The sequence below is a fragment of the Lolium perenne genome, chromosome 3 (genome assembly GCF_019359855.2).
Source record: "Lolium perenne isolate Kyuss_39 chromosome 3, Kyuss_2.0, whole genome shotgun sequence".
Classification (NCBI taxonomy): Eukaryota; Viridiplantae; Streptophyta; class Magnoliopsida; order Poales; family Poaceae; genus Lolium; species Lolium perenne.
The window spans coordinates 219,551,700-219,569,624 of record NC_067246.2 but is presented as its reverse complement, the minus strand read 5'-3'; the positions used below and the strand labels follow the sequence as shown (position 1 = coordinate 219,569,624).

Genomic DNA, 17,925 nt, shown 5'->3' with positions numbered 1-17,925 from the left:
TGGCCTCAAGGAGGCCATCCAACTCTCGTAGCAGGTTGCGGTTGTGCCATCACCACCAGTAATGGAGCAGCTGCCACACCCCTCCTCCGACGACCAATGTGTGGCCGCTGCCGCATATCTTCATAGACCTCTGCGAGTAGGACTAGAAGCTGCCGGTGAGGAGGAGGTCCAGAAGCTGCCAGCCTACGCACCATTATCTAGTTATTTTCTTCTTTTTATTAGTTGTAATAAAGCGTGGACATTGGGGCCCCATAATATGCAAAGTATGTTTATGTTTTCAAGCCAAATATTTTTTGTGGTCTGAGGCCACTGGGGGTACTATCAACGGCAAGGCATATTTTCTATCAGAGAGTCACGGTGGGACTTTGAAGATGGCTTTAGACTAGCCATAACGGGAGTATCATAAGTACTATCATGCATGTCATGTTAGCAAAAATCTCATGCGACACAACATTTAATGAGAAGAGATGTGGGAGTGGCATCAAAGGTAGATATTGTATGATAGCATGTAATTTTTTTTTTAAAAAAATAATGGAAATATATCATGTACACAAATTTACATTGAGATGCCATAAAATATGAAGGAAATATGATACCACCTCATAATACTATGCATTGTACAGGTAATATCATAAACTAAACTAGTATCATATCCAATACTATGGGAGCGTTTGGTTGCTTGTGAGCCCCTTGGCTCGCATCGGGCCAGCAATTTTCGGCCTGTTTAGTTGCCTGGGCCAAGCCGCGTTGTTGCATCGCATGGTTCTCAAAGCAGCCTTTTGCCTGCATTTGGAGGAACACCCGAATCGGCAGTTTCTCCAGGACCAGGTCCGTTCTCGCGCCACTTTGACTCCAGGGATGCAACGGCTGCACGAGCTCTTGCTTACGCTCACTCTCCCTTACGCTAATCCACACACCCTCTCTCAAATCAACACAAACATATTCCGAATCGAAATAAGATGCACACGAAAAAGATGTGTGTTGATGATACGAACCAATTCCCACAATCGGTTTCGAGTTTCGTCAGTTGTAAATCGTCAATTTCGTGTATGAAGTTTTAAGCGAATTTTGTCAAATTCGTCGCACACGCTCAACCGTTTGAGATTTCCTTTCAGGAGTAGGTTCACCTCACCATTCCGCATGACTTCCATGTTGACAGGTTTTTGATTCGGTGTACATAAACTGATACATAATTGACTCACAAGTATACTGCAATCTCTACGTAAGTGTGACTAAGGTTTGGAGTACTTTTGCTCAACTTCTCGCTCGCCATTTTCATGGACGGCGACGTGGTGATGATAGGTGAGAATCCTTGGTGGTGGAGTCATGGTGGTGTTCGTCTTCGTGGTCGGCGACGTGCTGTGACCGACGGTGTCATGGTGATGTTCGTTTTCGTTGTCAGCGATGTGCCCATGCTTGTGACCGGCGACAGCGGTGTCCTGGTGGTGTTCGTCTTCGTGGACGGTGACATGGTGCTGCTTGTGACCGGCGTCACCGATGGTGTCATGGTGGTGTTCGTCTTCGTGGTCGACGAGGTGCCCATGCGTGTGACCGGCGTCATCGATGGTGTCATGGTGGTCTTCGTCTTCGTGGTCGGCGACGTGCACATGCTTGTGACCGGCGTGACCGACAATGTCATGGTGGTCTTCATCTTCCTAGTCGGCGACGTGCTCATGCTTGTGACCGGCGTGACCGACGGTGTCATGATGCTTTTCGTCTTCGTTCTCAGCGATGTGGTGATGGTTTTGACTGGTGTGGCGGTGGTGCCATAGTGGTGTCTGCCTTCATGATCGTCGACGTCATGATAAGATCACCATGTGGATAAATAGTGACGCTAGAACTGGGCTCGTATGTAACCAAACCATCGGTCTGACTTCCCTTCTAACGTGCGTAGCCTGTAGCTGGGTGGCCAACCTTGTAACTTGCGGGCCCGCAGAAGCGCTCCACCGTGGGCCACAAGGAAGGTCGCCGCTGTTGTGGGTGGTGGGACCTGGTGCGGGGAGCCGGCGGCCAGGTCGTCTTGCCGGCAACGTGCCGCGCGGCGCAGACTTGTCGTCCACCGAACACCGATGGTCCGCCGGAAGCGCCAGTTTCCCGTACCTCGTCGCCGACCGCCGCCGGCCCAAAAGATCGATGTACTCCACCGCCACCGGTGAGTATATTCGCCCAGCGTACACGGAAAACAATAGCTGGTGGCGCCGACGTGATCCCTCGCGAGCACCGCCCGATCTGTCCGGTGGACGAGATGGACAGGCCCAGCCGCCCAGGTCTGATCTGATAGTTGTTCGGAGCCCCTGACGCGCCTGCCCTACCCCCCTGCCCCCGCTCGCACGCACGGCACCACGCCACCACCCCTCGCGACAACGCTGTAGCTTTTGCCCCGGTCCCGTAACAAAACGCGACGCGACGCACACAGACTTCCACCTCCCCCGCTCCTCTCCTCGCCTCCCACCCGTCGCGTGCCTGCCTTGCTTCCCTCCTCCGCCGCCTCGCCGGCGGAAGGACCGCCCGTCCACGCCCGTCTACGCCTGCCTGCGTCGCCGCCGCGCCGCGCGCACGACGGTCGAACCGACCGCGACCCATGGCGGCCACGGCGGATCCGAGGGCGAAGCCGTCGGCCACGCAGCCGCGCCACCTCAAGCCGCCAGCTCCGCCTCGTGGCCACCACGTGCCTTCCCTGCCGGCCGTCTCCGGAACCGCGGGCGCAAGCCGCGATCGGCGCCGCTCCTCGACGTCCCACCGACGCGGTGGGGCCAACGACGAGCCTTACGAGGGCGGGCTGGAGGATCTCCGGGCTAAGCTCATGGGCCACCTCCACGACGCGGCCGACCGCCTTCGCCTGCCCCCTGCCAAGACCCAGCGACCGCCGGAGCCCGAGGCTCCTCCACCGCTACCACCACCAACGGACGCCGCCGCGGCCATGCCGTGGACCCTCAGGGAGCGGAGGCGTCGTCCAACAGCCCGCGGCAGCACGGCTTCGTCGCCCACCACGCCGTGGTCGGCGGCTACGTCTGCGGACGACTACGTGCGCGCTCCGTTCGCCGTGGCGCTGGAGGCGGAGGAGATCGAGGACGACGTCTACGCCCTCACCGGCGCCCGGCCACGGCGGCGGCCTCGGAAGCGGCCGCGCACCGTGCAGCGACAGCTCGATGTAAGCCCCAACCAATTCCCCATACTGCCCCTCGTCTCGCTAATCACCTAATTAGAGCAAAACAAACTACCATTACCACTATTTTATCACGTTTTTCGCCTCCGATTAGTACTACACTTGTGTGTAGAATAATAATCTGATCAACTCTTGCGTCCAATAACAAATAGATCATCCAGCTAACGATAACACTTGCAATTGTCTCGTCTCGTGCAGTCGCTCTTCCCGGGGATGTGGCTCACCGAGATCACCGCCGACGCCTACCGGGTCCCCGACGACTAGCAGCAAAGCAACCCGGCCGCTACCATCTCCGGCGCCGGCCAGCGCTCCACCATGGCGCGCCACAAAACAACTGTAACTAGGTTTAGTTGAGTTGACAGTTTCTGTACCTCTCATGTCGCATCTTCTAACATTGATTTTGCGCTTTAAAATCTAAGCAGTGCCAGCTTGCTTTACTCTAGTATCTCTCTATCCCCTACAGTAGAGTCGGTGGCCGTGAGTTGTAATCTACTGCTAACGCATCTACTAGTACCTAGGTTTTTCATGCTTGTTGATTAATTTGCAGTTGTACGCTACCTTCCCCAGTTGCATGGTTTCATGATCAGCTGCAGTGCAGCGGGAGTTGCGCCTTTTCCCAGTTCGTTGGTTGCTTTTAGCCTTCTCTTTTCCTCGCAGCCTATCTGTTCTGCTCCATGGGTTCAGAGTACCGACCGAGCTCTCTTTGGAGGTGTACTCTGTACCCCCTGGTAGCCGTACCTGGTTGGTTTTGTGCGCGTCTGCGTCGTGCTCGTATCGGGAGAGGGAGGTGGTTGGCTCATTTTGGGGTCCAAGGACCCCGCTACCTGTTCGTTTGGGGTTAACGTGGGACACCCATTATGCCACATTATTATCGTTGTACCAAGCTCAAAAGGGGCACTCCGATTATAGATTTCCTACGCTCGTTTGGTTTGGGTGGTGTTACAAGTTACTAGTACAACCGGTGTGTAATACATCTCTAAAAGCCAAGTCAAACCTTTTGAAGTTAAACCAGGTTCATACTAGATATCTAAAAATATCAACATCTACAACCAAATTAATATCGGCAAGCACATCTCGAGCTGTCGTTTATTTTAGTCTTCAAACTGTGCGAGCTACTAAATGTTTAGTGCCGTGCGCCTCCTTTCAAAAGCATAAGACTTCAAAAAAGGCACAATATAAACATGATCTTAGAACTTCAAAAACAATATAGATTTTGATGTTGACATGGTTTTCAAAATTTACCTTTGACCACTAATTACTACTCTCTCTCTCCCTCCCATAGTATAAGATGTTACTACAACTCACATATTGGTCCTATGGGACAGAAGGAGTACTAAATATATTGGGTATGAAGCATAAGAAAAATGTTGTGATTCTGAATATACTTTTTTAAGACAATTCTAACCATGTGATTAACAATTGCTCAATGTAATATCAGATACAATATAGTCAAAGTTTGAAAAATTCAATTGAAGATGTGTCTGCTAAGTGTGACATGGAGGGAGCAGTTAGAATAGCTTTGCACGTGAAGTAATGAGTATAAACAATTGGTGGCGGATAGGGCTTGCTTGTCAGGTAGCATTTGCACTTTGGAACATTGCTTCCTTACAGTGAAAAGCTTTATGTAGGTGCAGCTCTTAACGTTGCATAAGAGCATCTCCACTCGTTGGAACTTCCCGGGGCGAAATTTCCGTCCGGATGAACCTAATCCGGATGAATTTTTGCACTGGGGAGGAGGATTTTCCCAGCCGTGCCTCGCCCAAGCCTCCTCTTCACCGCCACGCGTCGTCCTTCTCCGAGCTCACCTTGACGCCACGCGCATGGATCTGCCGGGCTCGCGCTTCTTCGACTCCTGGGACGACGCCGCCGCCACTCCGTGCGCCTACGCCGGCGTCGTGTGCGCGCCCGACGAGGAGGACCCGTCCATCCTCACGCTCGGCAGCGGTGGCGCGCGGGGCAAGGGGCAGCGGCGGCGCACAGGACCAAGGCCGGCGGCGCGCAGGTGGCTGCGGCGACGGCGCACGAGGCAAGGGGCGGGCGGCGACGCACTGGGCCATTGGCGGGAGTTGGAGCGCGGGGCCAGGGCGGGCGGCGGCGCGCGGGGCAAGGGGCAGCAGCGGAGTGCGGCCCCGGCGGCGAGCGTGGGCGTGGAGAGGCGTGGGCGTGGCAATTATTTCGCTAATGGCCACTGACGATGGGCCAGACGACTTGTTTTCGTCCATCCGGAGTCCCCAGGAGACCCTCGGGAAACCGAGGATGGCATGGGGAGACCGGACGAAAATAGGCTCAAATCCGGACGAAAACGAGGAACCGGGGGCCTGACTGGGCAGTTTTTTGCCGTCCAGATGAAAAAAGTGGTTCGTGGGGGGCTTCTCGGGGAGATGGCTGGGGATGCTCTAAGTACAGGTGTAGAAAAACTAAGAGAACCGAAGTGTGGCAAACCCGAGACGAAGTACATACCCTCTCTGTCCTTTTTCATGCTTAGTTAAATTTTATATTGTTTAGTTGCATCGTGATTCGTGCATGAGTTGAAAATTGAGTTGTAACTAAAATTTTCCGCTTAAAAGTGTGGTTGTAACTGAGATTTTTTTTAGCTACAATTGCGGATGCAACTACTCCGCAATCATACTCCTATATTTAGTACTCCTTCTATCCCATAGGTAAGATTAGAAAAATGCAGTGATGTGTTAGATTTGATTCGAGATTCGTGCTAGTGATGTGTTGCAACTAAGATTTGATGACATCATCTGAGAACAAAGTTAGTTCTCAATCAACTGAAAACTAGTCACAACCTTTTTTAACTCGCGTTCTAGATTTAATGAAAATCAAATTTTGTAAAATTTTAGCAAAAATACAAAAAATTTAATATACATAGAAGAAAATACATATATACGAAAATATTCTTCATAAAAAATCTAATGTAATTGAATTATTTACATACTTCATATTAATATTTTTACAAAAATATCTAGCACACGATTAAGTTTTCACTCGAAGTTTGAAGCACTTGTATCATATTCAAACAAGGCGCCATATTTAGAATGCAGTACGTGGCAGTCTCTAGTACAACCCCCATGGGAGCCCGTGCCCGTATGATTGGTCAGCGTCAAAACGTCCTTGGCGAAAATGAAGTTTTTTAGATAATAGGCAAGCACTTGCCCGCTTTAAATTAATAAAGCCACGAAGGTAACAATTCAGATACAACAGCTGGGCCTTACAGCTTGGCCACACATATCGGAGCACCTATGATAATAAGTTCCAACGATCACAACGGAACAAGCAACAAAAGAACACAGCAAGACTCCCCGCCGTCTTGGCCGTCCAGGTACCCGTTCCGTGGTACGGCCTACTCCTTCACGGCGGCGTTGGCTTGAGCGCCGCGTACAGCTCCCTTAGCTCGCGTGCCATCCAGCTTAAGCCCTCCTTTTCTCTTGACTTGCATTTTAGGCTCCACAGCTGCAAAAAAATGATGATTTTGAAAATAATGTCAGCTGGGTTAGCAATAGTTTTCTTTTCAAGCCCACGATTGGGCAAGGAACAGGATCCACAGTAATTTTCTGGGGTAACCCGAGAAGCTAGACAGAATGTCGTGGAATTGGGCAAAGTTGGTGGGGCACCAGTTGCACCCGAGCATCTGGCGCGTAACGGACCACGCAAAAATCGCCAATGAGCAGGAGAAGAAGATATGGCTAGCGTCCTCAGGCGCCCCGCACAGGGGACAGAGCCCATTGGACGGACCGTGGCGAGCAAGAATCTGTAACCCCGAAGGTAGCTTATCAAGCGCCAGCTGCCAGGAGAAGATTTTGATTTTGAGCGGGACCGGGGCTTCCCACATGTCTTTGAAGTGGGCAATAGACGTGCCTCGCGAAAGCAACGAGTACATGGACTTCACAGAGTAGGATCCGGACTGTTCCAGGTGCCAGGAAATCTGGTCTTGACCCTCGGTGAGATTAACTTCCGCTAAGGTATGTTGCAGCTCGACCCATTGCCGCAGGCCCTCTGGATCAAGAGAACGACGGAAGCGAACTTGTAGAGAGTCTTGGTAAAACGCGTCAGCAACCGCAATATCTTGGTTGTCACAGATGGCATACAGCAGAGGAAAGGATTCTAGGAGGGGGCCCCTCCCCCACCACCAGTCCTTCCAGAAACTGGTTCTAATGCCGTTCCGCACCTTGTGCTTTGCACCAGCCTTAAACAGATGTTTGATCTTGTGGAGGCTTTTCCAGAAGGGTGACCCTCCCTGACCTGAGCCCGCAAACAGGTCGGAGGCGTCCGCATACTTAGCACGAAGGATACGGGCCCAAATCGTGTCCTCATCCTGATAGAGCCTCCAAATCCATTTCAGAAGAAGCGCCAAATTCATCTTTTTGGTATTGAGCAATCCAAGACCTCCCACTTCCTTAGGTCTGCACACAGTTGGCCAGTTCACAAGATGGTACTTCCTTTTTGGTCCCGCGCCTTCCCAAAAGAACTTAGAGCGGTGCGAGTCGAACCTCGCATGAATCCCGTCATGGAGGAGGAACAGACCCATGGCATACATTGGTAGATTATCTAGGCACGCATTGGAGAGGATGAGTCGTCCCCCTGACGACATCAACCTTCCCAGCCACGGTTCAATTTTGGTAGCGAGTTTCCTCACCAAAAAGAGCCACTGTTCCAGGGTAAGTTTCCTGTCCGAGATAGGGAGGCCCAGGTAAATGAAGGGGAAGGTGCCTAGCTTGCAGTTTAACTTGTTAGCGATAACCGTTCGCTCCTCGAACCTCTGTCCCATCACAAACACCTCGCTTTTGTGGTAATTGATCTTGAGCCCAGACATATCCTCAAAACACATCAGAAGAAATTTGAGATTGGCAATATCCTCATCGGAACCCTGGATGAGGATGAGCGTATCGTCTGCGTACTGAAGGTGGGAGACGCCCCCGGGCAGAAGGTGCGGAGCCAGGCCGTGTATGTGTCCGGCCTTGGCAGCAGCAGTGAGAATACCCGACAAGGCCTCGCCAATGAAGTTGAACAGCAGCGGTGAGAGGGGATCTCCCTGTCGAACCCCTCTCTTATTCCTGAAAAACGGCCCCACTTCACCGTTGATCGAGATAGCAGTTTGTCCCCCAGAGACAAGTTGTGTAATCCTATGGATGTAGCCTTCGTCAAAACCTTTGCAACGAGTTTACTGCAGCAAAAATGAAGTGTGCTATAGTAGACCTTGTACGCTCGACGGCTCGATCGAGTTTACTGTTTGCCATCCCAATAGAAAGGTTCTAACTTCAAGAGGAGGAGCTGTGTATACTGGAGTTAATGAGCTGATTAGTCCCCTTTCTGAACAGTGAGATGAAGATCTCTTGAAGGGGCTGTTTGGACCTGTAGATGTGAGCAGAATTATGCAAATACCGATCAACAACCAAGGCTTCGATGATTTTATAGCATGGCATTATACTAAGCATGGGCGATATACTGTCCGTTCGGGTTATCATTTACAGTGGAGCTATCAATTCGGACCATCAGCTGGCCAACTTGCTGTACCGAATGTATGGCAAATAAGAGTTCCGGGAAAAGTGAAGATTTTTGTTTGGAGGGCTCTCCATGGTATTATTCCTATCAAGTGTGTGCTAGCTAAGGGCCAATAGACACATTGGAAACTCAGGCTCCAGTCCGATCTGTGACCAGGGTGCAGAGGATGTTCGGCATTTGTTATTCACTTATCCCGCTGCAGTAGAAGTCTGGCAAAATTTGGGTATTCACCATATTATCCTGGACGCCCTCCAAGTAGACCTGGCTGGATCGGTTGTGTTGGAATACCTCATGAACCGACAAGATAATACAATGAGGGGCTTCAGTAATGTTGGATTAAAATAAATTATATCGGTGACAAGCTGGTACTTATGGTGGATTCAGAGACAACGAACTCGTAATGAGCCTGTCCCACCTGTGAATAAATGCAAAATGTCAATTCTTGCGATAACAGCAAACACGACAAAAGCTTACGGGAAGCGTGTGAGTTCTACAAGTGCAAACTGGTGCAAGCCAGAGCCACGCCAGGTAAAATTAAATGTTGATGCTTCCTTCCATGTGGATTCTCTGGTGCGGTGCTTAGGGACTTCCATGGAGATTTTGTTGCAACATCAACAACATATCTTCCACAACATATCTTCCACATGTTGCTTCTCCGATGATGGCTGAAGCTATTGCAATGCGTGAACGACTGTCTTTGGCAAATAGAAATGGCTGCAGCAATGCCATTGCAGAGTTGGACTCAACTGAAGTAATCCAAGCATGCACTAGTGAACATTCTTGTGGAACGAATCAGCTGCAATTTTCGCTGATTGCGTTGATTTGGCTTCGAATTTAGAGACTATTAGCTTTAAACATTGTCGGAGGGAAGCAAATGAGGTTGCACATGAGCTAGCTAGTTTTTTGCTTTATCAATACTAGTTCTTGTAATTGGGATTGTGATCCCCCTAGGTTCCTTTTAGACAAACTGGTAAACGATGTAACCGAACTTTGATTTTGCAGCAGCAAGTTTCAGACGCACTCTTTTCGAAACCAGGGTATCTAAGGGGAATGGAAGGTTTTTAATGAGGCGGCTTTGGTGCTTAATATATTATGTGTTTACCTAAAAAAAAGAGAGTTTATTATTTGCCATTTCGTGCTGGATCTTCTGTGATTGGATCGTAGTTACCTCAAAACGATAGCGGCAGCTCGTGACAGTGCGGGGCTCTCCATTGCGGTCGGGCCCACCGGTCATGCAACAACTTCAACAGGCAAACCACAAGATTTGCGTGTGCGGGATATATTTTCTTGGAAACCAGAGGCCCGGCCACCTGTTAGCGACACGGTGGCTCTACATCAAATGTATTGTTTTCCCATTTTTATGTGTAAACAGATTCAAACTTAAGTTTAACTTTCTAACAATCCAAATATGTCTTACTTTTATGAAGAAATGGGTAAGATTAGAAAAATGCAGCAATAAACTCGGCCAACTTTTTTTTTTGCGTGGTTAAGGTGCTCATTAGTTCAAACAAATTTCAAACCAAATATATCTTGCATTGCTATTTGTTGATGTTCTGTTGAACACTTCATATGCTACTAAGATAAATGTGCTATGTGTTTTACCTACTGATCTGGCTCATGTTTAGTTTGCTTATGCTAGTTACTCTTGTGAACACTTCTGCCACGACTACAATATGGATTGGATAATTAACAACTTGCTAATTAGTACAAAACCAAATCGATGACATATTATGTACTCGATTGTTACACAAAAAAAGTATGTTGTTGCCTCAATTCTCTTCAAACGATTTACGTGTTTCGGTGCAATCATACATTTTTCCAACCCTTTTGTTAGTTCTAGATCAACCCATTATTAAGTTAATTCTAGGTCATCTCTAGGACCGTTAGATTTCCATTATGATTCGTGCACATGAGAGTTGTACATGGCTGTGCAATTGCATATGGATATACAGTTACACATTGTTTTTTTTTCTCGTTACACATAAATTTGGCTAATTAAGTACTAAATTAGTTCTAGATTGGTGGAGATCTAGTGGCATCCTAGAACCCTTTCTCAGGTCTATTCATTTTTTAGGCCTGCTTCAATGGTGCGCTGAAACTAAATTCACGTAAGTTAGAGAGGTACCAGCAAATTTCAGCTGTCATGCTCTTCATAGCGAATTAAGAGGTATCGGCAAATCTTAGCCGTCTTTGTGTTTCAATCACTTGTGAGTTTCACAGGGACTGGACCATTCATTTTTCACGTTTTTAGAAGGAACCAGGCTTTCCGTGGGTGCCCCCCTTTCTCTCTTGGACCCCAAGTATACTCGACTAAGGGTCTGTTCGGTTGTGGAATTAGATGGAACGGAATGGAACGGTTCCATTCCTCGGAGCCGTTCTCGCGTTCGGTTGGTAGATAGGATGGAACGAACTCGTTCCACAAAAAGGAATATTCGGAACGCACCCGTCCGGGCAAATCGGCCGGACGAGGTGGAACGGCTCGCTAATCGCTAGGCCGCCTCCACCCCTCTCTCTCGCGCCCCTCGCTAATCGCCAGGCCACCTCCATCCTCCTCCGCGCCGGCGGACAACCCCCTCCCTCGAGCTCCTGCGCGCCGGCGAGCCGCCCCTCCCTCAGCCTCCTTGAGGTCGCCCCGCCGCCATCCTCCGAAGTCGCCTCTGCTCCGACGGGCGCGGGCGGGCGGGCGGAGGTCGCTGGGCGCGGCGCGGAGGTCGCCGGGGCGCGGAGGTCGCCGGGGCGCGGAGGTCGGCTGGGCGCGGGCGGAGGTCGCCGGGCACAGAGGTCGCCGGGGCGCGGAGTTCACCTGGCGCGGAGCTCGCCGGGCGCGGGCGGAGGTCACCAGGCGCGGAGCTCGCCGGGCGGGCTCCTCTCCCGTGGTTTGGGGAATAATTAGGGTCTAGTTAATTGGGTGTTTAGACTAATTAGGGTCTAATTAATTGGGTATTTACACTAATTAGAGTCCGTTCCATTCCACAGCTTCTGAAATCAACCGAACACCCAGATGGAATGGAATGGAATGGGGTGGAATGGAATGGAACGGACCACATCCCGAAACCGAACACATCCTAAACGAATGAGCGAGCAAGCTTCTCAAAATTGAGCTACTCCACGTTGGTGTGATAGTGTGATTCATATGCATACGGTGCTTTTATGACGATATAACGAGCTCTGTAAAGGTCGAGGCGTCTGCCTGTATATTTCTTCACTAATTAGCCGCATTGCTAGGGATCGCCAAGCAACACCTTCACCCCTTCAGTTTCCTTCACAGTTCTCAGGATGACGGATGGTCAGCAGGGCTCTGCAGCGATAGGCATCGACCTCGGGACGGCGTGGTCGTGCGTCGGCGTGTACCGGCACGGCCGCGTGGAGATCATAACCAACGAACATGGCGGCCGGATGACGCCGTCATACGTGGCATTTACCGACACGGAGAGGCTCGTCGGCGACGCGGCCAAGAACCAGGCCGCCCGGAACTCCACCAACACCATCTTCGGTGAGTATACTACATATCTTCTCTCTTCGGATTTGGACATTATCTCGGCTTCTCCAATGGCGTGATCCATTTGCATCGATAGTATAACACCAGCTGGCTGAGTGTGCTACTGTAGGTACGAAGCGCCTGATTGGAAGGAGATTCAGCGACGCGTCCGTGCAGGCCGACATGAAGCTCTGGCCGTTCAAGGTCATGGCTGGCCGAGGCGACAAGCCAATGGTCGCGGCGAACTACAAGCGCAAGCAGAAGCTTCTCGCCCCGGAGGAGATCGCGTCGATGCTGCTCGCAAAGATGAAGGGGGACGCTAAGGCCTACCTCGGCGCGCCAGTTACCAACGCCGTGGTTACGGTGCCCGTGTCGTTCGATATCCTCCAGCGCCGCGCTACCAAGGACGCCCTCGCCATCGCGGGGCTCAACGTCATCGGCGTCATCCATGAGCCCGTGGCCGCGGCCGTGGCCTATGGCCTCCACGAAAGCACGGAGACGAAAAACGTGCTCGTCTTCGATGTCGGGGGTGGTACCACTAGCGTCGCACTCCTAGCGATCTCTGCGGGCAAGATCACCGTCAGGGCTACCGCCGGCGATCCCCACCTCGGCGGCGAGGATTTCGACAGGCGTATGGTCGAGCACTTGGTGGAGCAGTTCAAGACAGAGTGCAAGAAAGATGCCAGTGGCAGCGCCAGGGCTCTGGTAAGGCTGAGGGTGGCCTGCGAGCATGCGAAGAGGACGCTCTCGTCGGCGACGTGGGCTCCCATCGAGATCGACTGTTTGCTCGACGGCATCGACTTCCGCACGGCCGTCACCCGCGACCAGTTCGAGGACCTGAACATGGACCTGTTCTGCAAGTGCATGGAGCCCGTCAAGAAGTGCCTCGGCGACGCCAAGGTTGAGAGGAGCGACGTGCACGAGGTCGTGCTCGTCGGCGGGTCCACCCGAATACCCCGCCTGCGGCGTATGCTGCAGGACCTGTTTGATGGCAGAGAGCTCCGCAAGGACATCAATCTCGAAGAGGCGGTGGCTCGAGGAGCTGCCATCCTCGCTGACATGGCGAGCCGCGTGCCCGGCAGCGACTTGCTGAACCTGTTCCTGCTAGACACCACGCCGCACTCGCTCGGCGTCGAGGCGGCCGGCGGTGCAATGGCAGTGATCGTCCCGAGGAACACTGCCATTCCCATCCGCAGGGAGCAGAACATTTCAATCCAGTCCCATCACAAGAGAAGCGTCGTCTTGTCGGTGTTTGAAGGGGAGAATGGCACTGCAAGGGACAACAGCTTGCTCGGAGAGCTCAAGCTTTCGGCTGGAGATGGAGCCAAGCGCCAGATTTCAGTGCGCTTCGACATCGATGCTGACGGCGTCCTGACGGTGTATGCGACGGACAATGCGGCCAAGCGTATGCGCCAGATGAAGTTCATGGACAAAGGTCAGCTGAGCAAGAACGAGATCAAGCGGATGACCGAGGAGGCAGCGGAGTACATGGCAGAGGATGCGGGGAATAGGGAGAGGGTCAAGGCAAATAATTTGCTCGAAGAATACTTGTACAAGAAGCGCCGTGCCATCGAGGTTGAGCGGAGGAAGGCTGAAGATGCTCTTTCCGCCGTGGAACTGATGATTCAGCAGGTGCACAGCGACCAGGTCTCAAGCGCCAGAAAGTTCCTAGACGATTTGGATAGGCTCAAGCTAGAGAGTAGCACCACTGCTGGTAAGCAGGTTGGTGCGTAATGTACATCTTTCTGCGGGAGCTCAGTTAGCTTTCTGTTGTCAATGGGCGAGTGTGATCGAATGGACATCCAAATTTAGAAAAATCAGAAATGTTGCTGAACACTCATTGAGAAATCTGATAATACAAAAAAAAATTTACTAAATTAAACATTTTAAGTGTTAAAAATAGCTTTTCTAAACATTTTGAATATTCCATAGTTAAAAGGTTTTCATTTGCTTATGGAATATTCATGTTTCTCTGCATTTCTCACTATCTGCTTTCAGAATTTTATTTTATTTTCAGCATGCCCAATAATACCTGAATTTTGAAACTAAATTCTGGACGGGTTTAAATATACTATTTCAATTTTGAAAGGAAGTTAACAATGAAGTTCTTGAAAATAAAATAATTTTGTTGTTTGTTTCCTTGAACTCTTTTTTTTTATGTTGTCAACGGTACCACATATGTAAAATTGTCACCATGTTATGGTTCAAATACCTTTGAGCAAAGAACCAACGATGGGCTGCACGCTTAGGAGGTTGGTTGTCTCCTAGTCTAGGATGGAGCTCAAGAGTTGGGTACATCGTGGGGAGGAAGAACGAAGAACCCTTAAATAGGTACTTTGAAAATTTAACTGCTATGTAAGAAAACTCGTACGGCCGGAATTTATAGCCACTAGGGCCGGAATTTCCGGCCATGCCAAACACACTCCAACGGCTACCTTTAGGCGAACGTAGGGAGGAAGTTCCGGAGGCCGAAATTTCTGTCCTAACCTTTGGAAACAAAGAAAATCTCGTAGTGACGAAACAGAGACAAAAAAATGCATTTCCGGAAGTAGAACCGGTAGTAGGGCAAAGCTTCTGGTGGGTGGAACTTCTGGCCTACTTGGGCGTAAGTCTAGTCCAAGAAACTCTCAATGTTCAAACATCAATATCGTGAGATTGAAAACTCTGATTGAGATAAAACCAATTTTTTCTTAGAAAGATAGCAACAAGAGCTACCCCACAAAATCTTAAAAACTAGAAAGGGAGATTTTCCATGAATTTAGAGATAAAACCTCTCAACACAACAAATCGGTAAAAATTCCAATATCGAAAACACAACAAAGCTGAGTAGTACTAAGAAAGTAAGGGCACGTAAATAGTAAATAGACTAAGGCATTCAAACAAAAGAATTACAAAATGAAAATTGCGTATTTTGTACAATATAATTCATATTGGCTACATCAAATTATTTGCAATTCAAATATACATGGGTGTGACAATTATGGCCTCATTTAGACAAACTATATTTTGGGGAAGATGTTTTGCAAAAGGGTTTGAGTGGAAAACCATGCATCTTCATAGCTACTAGTGATTCTGAGAAGTGGCAATTTGTGGTAAAACTTGATTTATCTATGTTTGTTAAGGTTTCCTAGGAAGCAGGTTGTGTATGAAGACTCCATGAGTAGGTGCCACTATCTTTTTATTTTTTTGGATTTTTTTGCGCATGAAATGACTCAATTAGCTATGTTAATCTCATTTGTTGACTCTCTGTTGACCAGCTACTTTAGGATACAACTGAGTATATTGCACTTGCCAGTATAAGTACTCGAGGGAAAAACTGAGTACAGATAAAATTTCTGTATAAGGCCCGAGGTTATAACTGAGTACACCAAACGTCCCAGGGTTAGATTCGTGTCGCGGTGCACGCTGCAGCCATGCATAGCGGACGCGTGTTGCGGTTGAAAGGATCGTATGCCGCACCTAGAGGGGGGGAGGGTGAATAGGTGCTAACCAATTTTTAGTTCTTTTTCAATTTAGGCTTGACACAAAGGTAAATTCTCTAGATATGCAACTATGTGAATTTACCTATATGACAAGATAATCAACTAAGCAAGATATAGCTACACAATATAAGAGATAGAATAGGATAGAGATAACCGAAAGTGGAGCACGCTATGGCACGGAGATGATTCCCGTAGTTCCCTTCCTTTGCAAGAAGGTACGTCTATGTTTGGAGGAGTGTGGTTGCTACGAAAGCCAAACCAACAGCCACGAAGGCTTCACTCAGATCTCCGGTGAGCAATGCCACGAAGGCCTAGCCCACTTCCACTAAGGGATTTCCTCGAGGCGGGGCCTTTACAAGGTTCTTGGGTCACACATCCACAACTGAATTGGAGGCTCCCAAATCTGTAACAATACAACAATCAAAAACAACCCATCAACACAAATCAACTAGGGAACCAAATAGGAACACTAGCATGAGATCCCTCAAACAAATGAGGGGGAAATGAAAAACGCTTTGGTGAGGATGTAGATCGGTGTCTTCTCCTTCAAATCTCCAAAGATCAAGAGCTTTGGTTGGGGGAGGAAGGAGATCTTGCAAATCTTGTGTTCTTGAGGTGGCTCTAATGGTGGTGAAGCTTGGCAGATTTTTCTTGCAATGATTGAGCAACCTGTCCCTTTGGAGAAGAGAGCTATTTATATGATTGGAGCTCTCAGATCTGACCATTTGGGCGAAATCCACTAACACCGGAAGTTCCGGCCAGGAGGGCCAAAACTTCCGCCTTCGTCAGACGTCCAGTTCAGATGATGTTTGGGCGGAACTAGGGCGGAACTTCCGGTGACCGGAAGTTCCGGCCAAGTTCCGGCTAAGTTCCGGCCAAGTTTCGGAATTTGGCGAAAACCATACTGGACATTACTGAGCCACAATTTAGGAATTCCGGAACTTGTCCGGAAGTTGGGCGGAAGTTCCGCTGACCGGAACTTCCGGCCAACTTCACCGGAACTTCCGGTCAGGGAAGAAAAACTGCAAACGAAGCTGCGCTGGGAGACCTCTGCTGGAAGCACCAGGGCGGAACTTCCGCCTGCACGGGCCGGAAGTTCCGCCAGAAACAAAAAGACCTGCAGAACTTCAGAATAGCCATACCATTTCACCGATCAAATATATTTCTCGAAAACTTGTACCTGTCTACATCAACACACATAAATATATACCTAGTGTTGACATCAAACACACAAAACCCAAAAGGGCGGGAAATGTTCTTTCAATCTCCCCCTTTTTGGTGTTTGATGACAACACAAGTATTTGCAAGGAATGAATAATGTAAACCAGCAATGTGAGAGATATAGAGGAGCTCCCCCTAGATATGAGCATTGGTACATAAGAAGCTCCCCCTATATCTTGCATCCGTCTTCCATGGGTTAACAATACAACATAGTGATAAGCATATGAATAATAAGATCATGCACACATAGATAACCATGGAAGACTCACATACGGAGTTTACCATACACATAGATAAGGTTCCAAACACATAGATAGAGTTTACAAGCCAAATAAACTAAGAACATAGTTCAACACCACAAGGATAAATAGAATCACAAGCGATAAAAAAACAAAGCCAACACGAGCTTGTGACTCCCCCATGCAAATACCCAACGGAGAGCAACCTAAAAGGTTCTCACTCTCCCCCTTTGGCACCAAGGCACCAAAAAGGGATAGGAGAAACTACACGTCCCAAGGGTCGGCGTTAGCCCAGCCGGGAGGGAGGTTCGATGTAGCACCGGGGTAGGGAGGAGTGTGAGGAGGAGACTCGATCTCAAGACCATCCGGAGGAAGAGGAACACCATGCCGAGAAACCCACTCAGCCTCCGGAGTGATATTCTCCTCGGATCCGGGAGGAGACACTTCCACCTCAAGAGCCCTCATGATGCTCTTCTGACGAACCCGAGACTTCTTGGCTTCTGCTTGTTGCTGATACCGACGGTGGTTGACTGCAGAGGTGAGGCAAAAAATCTGTCTCATGCGGCGTGCAAGCTTAGAAGCCCAGCTAGGTGGCTTCTCATCCATGGGGGTAACATCTTCTATAGGGGAGTTGTGGCGCTTGGTCCTCAAAACCTTCATTTCATGGGATGTGATATTGAGAGGAATAGAGTGAAGGAGGGTGCTCTCACAAGTATCAACCCAAGTGTCCTCAATGAGCTTCATAATGTACGGAGCAACGAGGGAAGCTTCTTCTCCATCACACATGACCACATCTCATGGTAGATGTAGTCCATCACATCAAGCCTCTCACCG

At 49.6% G+C, this 17,925-nt stretch overlaps 2 protein-coding genes across 2 annotated transcripts; both read left to right on the top strand.

The window, feature by feature from the left end:
- Window positions 1-2,397: 2,397 nt before the first annotated feature.
- On the top strand, window positions 2,398-3,607 carry LOC127343405 (uncharacterized). The gene is made up of 2 exons (XM_051369535.2): window positions 2,398-3,151; window positions 3,365-3,607. Exons 1-2 carry the CDS (start codon window positions 2,582-2,584, stop codon window positions 3,428-3,430), a joined length of 636 nt encoding a protein of 211 aa, XP_051225495.1. The 5' UTR covers window positions 2,398-2,581; the 3' UTR covers window positions 3,431-3,607.
- An 8,340-nt stretch (window positions 3,608-11,947) lies between these two features.
- LOC127339815 (heat shock cognate 70 kDa protein 2-like) lies at window positions 11,948-13,883 on the top strand. The gene is made up of 2 exons (XM_051365626.1): window positions 11,948-12,164; window positions 12,280-13,883. Exons 1-2 carry the CDS (start codon window positions 11,948-11,950, stop codon window positions 13,881-13,883), a joined length of 1,821 nt encoding a protein of 606 aa, XP_051221586.1.
- The last annotated feature ends 4,042 nt before the right edge of the window (window positions 13,884-17,925 follow it).

What these genes read in the sequence shown, in the direction of transcription:
- LOC127343405 (XM_051369535.2), top strand. Translation starts at nt 2,582, where the DNA reads ATGGCGGCCACGGCGGATCCGAGGGCGAAGCCGTCGGCCACGCAGCCG. An exon ending in CCGTGCAGCGACAGCTCGAT is followed by an intron (nt 3,152 to 3,364) that starts GTAAGCCCCAAC and finishes CGTCTCGTGCAG; the next exon opens with TCGCTCTTCCCGGGGATGTG.
- LOC127339815 (XM_051365626.1), top strand. Translation starts at nt 11,948, where the DNA reads ATGACGGATGGTCAGCAGGGCTCTGCAGCGATAGGCATCGACCTCGGG. An exon ending in CTCCACCAACACCATCTTCG is followed by an intron (nt 12,165 to 12,279) that starts GTGAGTATACTA and finishes GTGCTACTGTAG; the next exon opens with GTACGAAGCGCCTGATTGGA.